This window comes from Lactuca sativa, chromosome 4, assembly GCF_002870075.4.
Source record: "Lactuca sativa cultivar Salinas chromosome 4, Lsat_Salinas_v11, whole genome shotgun sequence".
Classification (NCBI taxonomy): Eukaryota; Viridiplantae; Streptophyta; class Magnoliopsida; order Asterales; family Asteraceae; genus Lactuca; species Lactuca sativa.
Genome location: NC_056626.2, coordinates 43267590 through 43277980, shown reverse-complemented (window position 1 = coordinate 43277980; position 10391 = coordinate 43267590). Strand labels below are relative to the sequence as shown.

Sequence of the window (10391 nt, the reverse complement as noted above, 5' to 3'; positions counted from 1 at the left end):
ACAGTTATCATGCGAGCATTGACCGACCTCCCTTTGAGATGCTGTATGGGAGGAAGTGTAGGACCCCGATTTGTTGGGGCGAGGTCGGTCAGCGGGTCATCGGGAGCACGGAGGTGGTGCTCAAGACGACTGAGTTGATCCAGCAGGTCCGTAGTAGACTGCAGACTGCTCAGAGTCGGCAGAAGAGCTACGCCGATAGGAGGCGTTCAGGCTTGGAGTTCCAGGTGGGGGATATGGTCCTTCTGAAAGTCTCACCTTGGAAGGGTGTCATCAGGTTCCGGAAGAGGGGCAAGTTGGGCCCCAGATTTATTGGTCCTTTCAGGGTTTTGGCCCGGGTGGGTCGGGTTGCTTATCGGTTAGATCTTCCTGAGGAGCTTAGTCAGATCCACAACACTTTCCATGTGTCTCAGTTGAGGAAGTGTTTGGTGGATGAATCAGCAGTCGTTCCCCTAGAGGATATTCAGGTTGATAGTAGCCTGAACTACATTGAGAGACCGGTCGCGATTCTGGACCGGAAGACCAAGACCTTGAGGAACAAGGTAATTCAGTTAGTTTAGCCAAGCATGGCTAAACTCGAAGAAACAAAGTTAGAGAAGATTGTACCAAACATTAAGCAAGAATCAAGAGGTAAAAAGATGATGTTCTTGGCCTTCAAAAGTCTTCAAAACTCCAAAGAGAATCTTCAAAAATCGGATGTCCAAGAGTGTAGAAAAGTGGCACACCAAACTTCCTCATATAGCTCAAAACAAGAATTTCTAGAACTACCCCTGCAGGGGGTTGCGCGACCCGCGTGCTGTTGGGCGGGTAGCCCACGTGCTGAGCTGGGTTCTTGTGTAATTTGGGCTCTTTTGTGATTTGGGCCTCTAATGACTTATCCCACTTGCCCATAATGAATCCACTAAGCTTGTAACCCAATATTCTTCATGTTTTCTTCAATTTAAGCCCAAGATGACTTTTCCAAATCACCCATAGCTCGTAAACTCACCCGGTTAATAATCTCCACACGCTCGAATATTCTTCCGGTTCTTGCAAATTCAAATTTCTTTTTCTCCAAGCCTTCAAATAATCATCAAGCCCGCTCAATGCATCAACTCCATTATCACCAAGCCTATAATTCTCGACGTCCTCTAAGTCCAATCGCTTTCCATACGTCCTGAACATTCCCGCTCCACCAATCTCCATGAAATCTGCAATAAAGCTCACAAAACTAGAAAGTACCCGAAATAGGCCATAAAATAACAAAAAGGAAAATATGCATGAAAATTATCTAAATTATGAATGAAATATGCTAAAATAAACTATAAAAAGAAGTAAATAAAATAAACTATCACAAAACCATGGGCCTACATTGGTGTCTTCGACCCGCTAAACACAGTAACGAAACTCACCATGCACTGTCGAATCTCACAGAAAGAATATATGGATGTTGGTTCGCAAAAATCCCTGCGCTATTAATCACAAAATAATCATCCGATCAATAATTGGATCCCAACTCACACAAAGAGTCTAAACTAGGCTAAAAGACCTTTTTACCCTTTACCTAACTTCGCCCAAAGCCTAGGCCCAATCCAATTGTCCAAAAGCCCAAAATCCCAAAATAATCATTCCAAGCCCAATTATGGCCCGATTTTCCAAACTGGGCCCAAATCTCTTTCGTGGGCCTTTTCCAGGGGAACCCAAAACAAGCATCAGTCCAAAAACATGATGGCCCAAGAAGGCCCTAAAAATCTAAACATGGCACAAACCGAAAGCCTTAGAGTCCGAAGCCCAACCTGTTGAGTACGCGGAGCGTACTCGCTTTAGGGCTTCTACGCTAAGCGTACCTACTTGTACGCCTAACGTACTTCCCCATTTGGCCAACTTCCATTTTCCAGCTCTTAATCGATTAGACCTCAACCCAAACTCATATTTGACTTCTTTAACATGGTTTATCACGTAAAGTTGCCAAATTTACGTGCATGCATGGTTTAATGTGGCTCTTAGAGCTCAAAAGAGCTTAATAAATGACTTAATTCATGCATGGGACCATAAACACTATAAAGTTTGCACCTTTAAGTTTAAGGAACTCTCCAAACATTCATCTATAACATTTAGCTTCTAAAGTGGCCTTAACCCATCAAGACCAACTAAAAAGGGACAATGAAGCATAAAACCATGACATGAAGAGATCTAAGCACACCATAATCAAGGGTGAAACTTTATACCTTCTTGCAACTGAGAAAGGTGCCTAATCTCTGGGTCCACAAGCTCAAGCTCCAATAAAGCTGCTTCACCAACTCCTTCTTCTACCAAAGGCACCAACTAACCAAGGAAACACCCTAAAAGGTCAAGAACACTTAAAATGCTATTAGGGTTCGAGATTAGGGTTTTAGGGCAATGGGGGCATATAAATAGGCCAACACTTGGAACTTAAGGTGAATATATAGGGTTCAACACCCCAAAAATTAAGGTTTCATTAAATCCTCGTACGCCTAATATAACCCTCGTATGCTGGCGGTATGAGGCTCGAATCAACGATCAGACCTCCCCCTTAATACGCTAAGCGTACCATATGGTACGCCCCACATACTGGCTTTTCAGCTAGTACGCTAAGAGTACCCTATGGTACGCCACACGTACTAACCCTAATGACCAAATTGCAACCATTACACCCCCATAGTGTCTCAACCGAAATGCACAATGAACCAAATGTTACAAAATAAGTCAACAAGTTTAAAAGTGTTTGACTTGAAATCTCATCTTTAAACCTATTGGGGTTAAAAAACTAAAAAGAGTTTTAAAAAACCATTTTTTTTAATATTTTCTTTTTAAAGAATGAAAAAAAAAACTATTTTGAAAAATACTTTTAAATAACTTTTTTTAATTATTGATTTTTTAATAAATAATAAGTTGTTTTGAAAAACAGTCATAAACTCTCCTAACTTTTTGTTGTAATATAACGACAATAAATAGAATAACTAATTGTTATTAGTTTATGTTTTACTATAATCCATAGAAATGTATATTACGATTTAAGAGAATCAATCATTCTTAAAGTATTTTTAATGGGAGCTTTTTTTAAAAGCTTATTACCATTAGTTTTTTTTTTTTTTTTATTTTAAACACTTATTATCATTGGAACAAATATTTTTTTTTGTTTTTTTATTACCACTCAATATAATTGAATGGTCAATATAATTTAAAGTTTTCTATATGTAAGCCCTCCTTTAGTTACATATTATTTCCTTTCCATAACTATATTTTAGTTTTAATTTATTTGTTATTTTTTTACTAATTAATTATTTTTATTAAGTATTTAATGATATTTTATTTATGAAATATAAATTTCATGACGATTCTATAAATATTTTCATTGTTGTGATATTTTAGGTATGATATAGGTTTAAAAATGATTAATTAACTAAAAGGCTTTTTTATAGAATATTTTAGATAAATAAGGATAACGTAGTTAAATTTAAGAAAAATGTTATCGAAAGAATTTACATTGGAAAGATAATTTGTTAAAGCTTAATTTTTATAGAACGATGAATTGTTAATTATTTAACCAACTCTTATTTAATCTTCCATTTATGTCATTTTATTTAATCTTCCATTAATGTCATGTCCAACTCACGCTTGGATCCACCGCAAGATAAGAAAACAACATCCAATCACATCTCTTTTGAGATCTACCATTTATACCCTTTCGTATTTTATAAATATTTTTTGTCCACATAAAAACAATATATTTCTTTTATAAAACTTTATATTATATAGACAAAATTATACAATCAGTCCAGTGGTCTGCATGAACTAACTAGTTTATGACAATTATCAAAATATCGAAGTTTTTAGTTTCTTAAGAAGGAGTGAGTTATTTCCTCATAACCCATTAAACTCACTCTCACATCAATTTTTGTCTTTTATTTTTCTTCATCTTTATCAACCCACAACATATGAAAATCTTATCTTTCTCAACCAACTCAACCTAGTCAATTTAAAAAAAAATACAAAACAACTAACATACAAATTTTAAAATACATGGTACAAGAGAAAATATGAAAAAGATGATGAAATGGGTTAGTGAAACCAATTAAACAATCCGTTGAAGCGGAAGTGGTACCAACGATAACTCTATTGCTAATTAAAATTTTACCTTGACTGTTTTGTATTTTTTTTTTAATTGAATGGGTTGAGTGAGTTCAAAAAGATAGAGTTTCCGTGTGTTGTGGGCTGGGGAAGATGAAGAAAATTAAAGAAAAAAAAATGATATGACAGTGGGTTTAGTGGGTTGAGATTTGGGAGAGAATGACTCCCTCCTCCCTTATGTAGTTGAACATTATCCGGTAAAAATATATTCTATCTTTTTTAATTTCGTTTTAGACTTTAAATATATATATATATATATATATATATATATATATATATATATAATAAATAAAAAAGAAAATAGGTCAACCCACCACCTACCTTAACTCCATCTACCCTCAACTTTCTCATCGCTAACACACACACACACAAACACACACTTTCTATCTCTCTCTCTCTCTCACACACACACACACACATACACACACTTGAAGAATAACACCGATTTCATCGCCATCTTTCTAATGCTACACGAGATGGCACATAAGCGGTACCATCAAAAACAGTTTCATTACCTTTATACCTTGTGTCACTCCTTGTACATGCACCAAATGAATCAACGTCATAGGTACTAAATTACATACTTGGTTGCTCTCAACACCATGTGACCTATTGACATCGTAACGATTTTCCCTTGCGAATGGATTTACAATACTTTCCACATAATTATTAACAAAAAAATTGAAGTATGTTAAGAGGCATTCCAGTTACGACATTTACAAAGTATAGGACATACATGTTGTAAATAATTTACATAACTAATTTTGAACCGGAAGATTGAAAAGACAAATAAATCTGATTATTATTCAACATGGATTTAGAAGCCACGAAGTTAATCAACTCAACAAAGTTGTTATCATTGGTTAAAAAATCAACACCAACACACGTGTAATATGAAGCAATATAGTACATGGAACCTAGTATTCACTTCAATTGTCCTCCACCACAAACATATATTCTAAAAATAATGATTATATAAAATCATTATCAATATTAGAAATGTAAATTTGGAACTTGAAACAAATCCAAAAAGCATAAAAGAAGTAAACAAATGTCCAATAACTCATAATCTAGACCCGTTTTTAGTCGTGAATTATGTACATTCTTTAATGTTTTTTTTATGTCATTTCAAAACGTTTCTTGTTAGATTCTAGAATAGCTTTACCGCTTTATGTTGAATCTCATCAACTCGATAAATAACTATAATTATGATGTTTCAGACAAAATAATTATTTTTCAAATAGAGAAGAACAAAATTTAAAATAACATCATGCGCAAAAGGTACTTTAATCGATATCCCCCTTATATTTTGTTGTTAAAAAAATCCCCTATATTCTAACTTGCATGATTTTATTTAGATTAAATTGCAAGAATGGTCCATGTGGTATGTCAAAACTAGCAGCTTTGGTTCAAAATGGGTTTGGCTCGCAATGATGGTCCAATAGTTTCGTTTTGTTTCAAGTTTAGTCGAATTTCCTATGAACTATTTATAATGACGAGTTTGCCCCTTATTATTTTATTTTCCAATTTTCTTTTATTACAACAATTAAAAAACAATTAAGAATAAAACAAAAATAAAATCTCTCTCTCTCTTTCTCTCTCTCCCTCCCTCCCCCTCTCTCTCTCTCTCTCTCTATTCTCCACACACACACAACCCCCTCTCTTTTGATTCAACTCATTTCGTCCTTGTTTCACAAACAAAGAATGGAGCACTAGTGGTTTTGACACCGGTGGTGTTGCTGTGGTTACCACCGTGAACATCCACCACATCTTCGCTTGTCACAACACCTGTAACGACCCGTTCCCGGTATGATGATTCCTTGGTATTTATTTTGAAATTTTGTAAAGGGACTCGGCGAGTTCATAGCCTGACTCGCCGAGTAGGGACGGGATTTCGAGCACGTGTTAGTTGGCGACTCGGCGAGTCCATATTCTGGACTCGGCGAGTCTGTCCGTCTGGGAGAAACCCTAAATCCCCGGGTTGCCCACTATTTAAACCACCTTATAGCCCCATTCTCGCCTCCCTCAACCTGAGAACACAGTGAGAAAACCCTAATCCTCCCTTGAGAGCTTATAAGTGTTTTTGGTGCCATTTTGTGAAGGTGTGAAGAAGGAGAAGAAGAAAGAAGCAAGGAGAAGAGATGTAGTGCAAAGATCCAAGGGCAAATCTGAGTTATTTGAGGTATTTTCGGAGTTCCCCTCTTGTTATATGCTTTAAACTTCCATTAGGGCTCTCCTAAGAGCTAGTTGATGCTTGTTCCAAGCCTTATGTTTGCATGAATGCCTTAATAAGTCGAGATATCTTTAGATCTGAATGATGGGGTGTTGTAGAGCCCAGATCTACTGTCTTTTTGGAGTTACTTTGCATATTAATCATGGATCTACCCATTTTATGCATCTTTTAGCCTTATTTCCCTTATTCATGAGGTTGTGCACGTAAAGTTGGAAACTTTACGTGGTAAATCAGCTTATTGGACTCAGATCTATCAGTTGTATGTGTTGGATTCAAACAATATCGAGTAAAAATCAGTTGCATGGCGGCAACTCGGCGAGTCGGGAAGAACGACTCGGCGAGTTGGGTCGCGAGTTCCCGAGTCCTTCATTTTGATCAGTGTCGAGTGAATCCAGTGAGTTAGAGAGTGGACTCAGCGAGTTGAGGGTAGACTCAGTAATGGAGGGACTCGGCGAGTTGTTCATACAAATCGGCGAGTCCAAGGCAATCTTCTTAAGCTCAAAGAACAACTCGTCGAGTTGTTCATATGACCCGGCGAGTCGGATGAAGATTGTCTGAGTTCTTGGATCGAATGAGTACTCGTCGAGTCGATGCCATACTCGACGAGTAGCAGCGAGTAAGGTCGAGGAATGAGAACAAGGACTCGGCGAGTTGGCGGCCCAACTCGGCGAGTCAGGTCAACTGTGGGTTGACTTTGTCCGAAGGTTGACTTTGACCAAGGGTAAAAGAGTCATTTTACCCAGTGCAGTGTTTAGTATTTGATTGAGTGTGTTTTTGGACTTGTAGCCGGGGAGATACCGGAGCAGCAGCAGTTAGCCCTCAGAGCTATTCACTCAGCAGCCAGTTCACGAGGTGAGTTTCCCTTCAGTAGGAACGGGTCTACGGCCACAATGCCGGCCCGTGTAATTATCAGTAGTTCCGGTCTTTAGTTTGATGTAGTAGCTAGCTGGCTTGACGTCTTTGTGATTCAAGCATATTTGTGTTATGTGCTCCGGACTTCGGTCCGATGCAGTATGCAGTATGGGTGAATATAATAGTTGTTATGTGATATGCTATGTCATGATCAGTCAGTTCCGGACTTCGGTCCGATGCAGTTAGTTCCGGACTTCGGTCCGATGCAGTCAGTTCCGGACTTCGGTCCGATGCAGTTAGTTCCGGACTCTGGTCCGATGCAGGGGACAAGGTCCCAGTCAGTTCCGGACTTCGGTCCGATGCAGCTAGTTCCAGACTTCGGTCTGATGCAGTGGGCAAGGCCCAGTATGTGCTTTATATGTATTGTATGGTATGTGGTAGTTTGGGGGAGCTCACTAAGCTTCGTGCTTACAGTTTTAGTTTTGGTTTCAGGTACTTCCGCTAGCAGAGGGAAGAGCTCGGGATGATGGCATCGCACACACCACGACTTCAGCTTTTATCCTGGGAATTGATTTAGTTCTTGATTTTTATATGTCATGGATATGATACAGTTTTCTTTCCGCACAGTGTTTTATTATTATGTTGAGATACATCATGTGTGGTTTATGATATGACACTCAGATTACGGTTTTTGGTTATGTTGAAAAACGAAATTTTTGGGTTGTATTTTTGGGTCGTTTTCAACACCACTACTGCCTTTCCCGACTTTCTCCATTCACCCCCCCTTCGAATCTGCAACGATGACGAGAGAAGGAGACATATGTGAGCCCGTCGACTGCCAGCCTTGTTCCGCCTGTCCCAGTCGCTCAATGCCACCTCTCACCACTGTACATGACCTCACCACCCTCGTTACATCTCTCCAGTCATACTGCACCGCTAAGGAGGAAACCCAGCTCCTCCTGTCGCTTTACCACCCATATAGCTTGCTGCCACCGCTGCTGTTGTGAGTTCTGGCCACCAAATGCTACCACTCCCTCCGACCACCAGCTTCCTTTCTCTTCATTCTTGCCGGCAGGAAAGAAAAACAGGAGGCAACAAGTGTAGTGATTTATTTTAGATCCAAAATCAATGGTGAGTTTTCGTTTTAGGTAAGGTTTTGTGTGTGGATTTTGTTTCAGATCTACCCTTCTTCATCTTCGTTTCAAAATTGGAACCAAGAACATACCTACATTCAAATTTTGGATTTGGGTTTTATTTCAGATCTAAAATCAAGAACGAAGAACACTCATTGTGGATTTGGATTTGGGATGTTGGATGGGTGGTGGGTCACGACATGGGGAGGTGAAGGAGCTGCCATAGTCGGCTGTAGTGGCTCTCTTCACCGGAGAAGTGAGAAACGAGGGAGATAGACGAGTTGGAGATGAGAGAGAGAGAGAGAGAGATTTTCTTTTTCTTTTTTTGATTTCTGTAACAAAAAAATTGAAAAAGGGAAAATACCAAGGGCAAATCCTTCATTATAAAAAGTTTAAATTTTTTGGACTAAACTCGTAACAAAACGAAACTATTAGACCATTTTTGCGAGCAAAACCCATTTTAGACCAAAGTTGCTAGTTTTGATATACCACAGGGACCATTCTTGCAATTTTGTCTTTTATTTAATTAGAAAAGTTGTATATAAAAATTAAAATAGAGATAGCGAAATGTTCGTATGTTAACAACTGTCAATAGAGGTAGCGAAAAGTTGTATCTAAAAATTATTACAATAATAATTAAAGAATTAAAAAGGTTGAGGATAATTTGGGTATTTCGAAAGGAGTTTCCCAACGTTCGGTGTTCATTTACTTTCACACGCCTTGTGTAACCCAACAGATTATTATTGAATAAAACCACCGTAAGAAACCCTAGCTATATTTTCCGGCAACCCAAAATTCCGTCAACAAGGTTTCCTTACTGAGTGACCATCTTAATCTCCAACGATTAGCCATGTTTATTGTCGAGAAAGCAAACTTATCTTCCCATTTTCGATCAATCAAGAAAAAACCACCGCATGTTCCCAAAAACTACCAACACGCCGCTCGTTCGTTTGATGAAAAGGTAATTCTCCATCTGAAAACGCTAGATCTACCCACGAGTTCCTCAAATATCAGTTTATCTTGGCTATCGGCCGCAGTTTCGTTTCTCTCAACTGTTCATTCCGAAGCGGAGGATCAGATCTCGAATCTGAAATCCGAAGCCGATGATTATCAGGTTTTGTATATGGAATACAGTCTCAAGGTACTTGATCTGTGTAATTTGTTTTCGTCGGCGGTTCAAAAATTGACCGACCGACGTCTTTTGTTGAATTTCAGCCTTCGCTTGCTTAACTTCTCAGATCAGATTCCATCGTCTGAGAAATTGAACAAGGCAAAGGATTCTCTAACCAAATCTCTTAACAATACACAAGAATCTGTAAAGGAGAAAAGTCTCCGCGCCAAGGCTTTGATCGAGGAGCTGACAGTACTTCTCGGTAAGCTGCCGCCGAGCAAGTCGAACACCGGAAGAGATCTGATCCGTCGCTCGTTTTCCGCTCTCGGAGTCCTTACTGTTTTTGTCGGAAGCGTTTTGGTTACCGTCTTGTACGGGGAATCCGATGTAGCTAAGCTCTCAGTTCCGGTTGAGTTCCTCTGGGCCGACTCAGTCAACGGTCTGCAGACTCAAATCTTTGACTTGATAAAGCCGAAGCAAAATCCGGTTTTGGAGCTTGACGACATCGCAAGCCAGGCGGCGATAGTACTCGACCTCCTTCATGTCTTTGTTTCCGACGACGGAGATAAAGTCGACGGCAAGGTTCGTTTGGAGGACGGCGTAAAGGAGCTGGGAACGGCGACGAAGAAGTTCTCGGACGGTGTAGATACGTTGACTAACGGAGTGAACGGTATGTTTCGCACTGTGTTGAACACTCGTAACGGCCGTTTAGATCTTTAGTTGGTGGGTGTGGGTCCATTGTAAATGTTTATACGTTTAGATGGATAGATAAGATGAAGTATTAAAAATATAAAATCAGTAGTAGTGTATGTTTTACTTTACGTCGTATGTGGTAAAAGGCTTGCAAAAATGTGTGGGGTTGAAAGTTTGAATATGGACAAAAGTCTAGTAATACAAGTTGTGTATATAAAAGTTTATTTTATTCGCGATTTAA

At 38.9% G+C, this 10391-nt stretch overlaps 1 protein-coding gene across 1 annotated transcript; it reads left to right on the top strand.

The window, feature by feature from the left end:
* The first annotated feature begins 9003 nt into the window (after positions 1-9003).
* Positions 9004-10391, top strand: LOC111914651 (uncharacterized). The gene has a single exon (XM_023910348.2). The coding sequence runs from the start codon at positions 9197-9199 to the stop codon at positions 10175-10177; it is 981 nt and encodes a 326-aa protein (XP_023766116.1). The 5' UTR covers positions 9004-9196; the 3' UTR covers positions 10178-10391.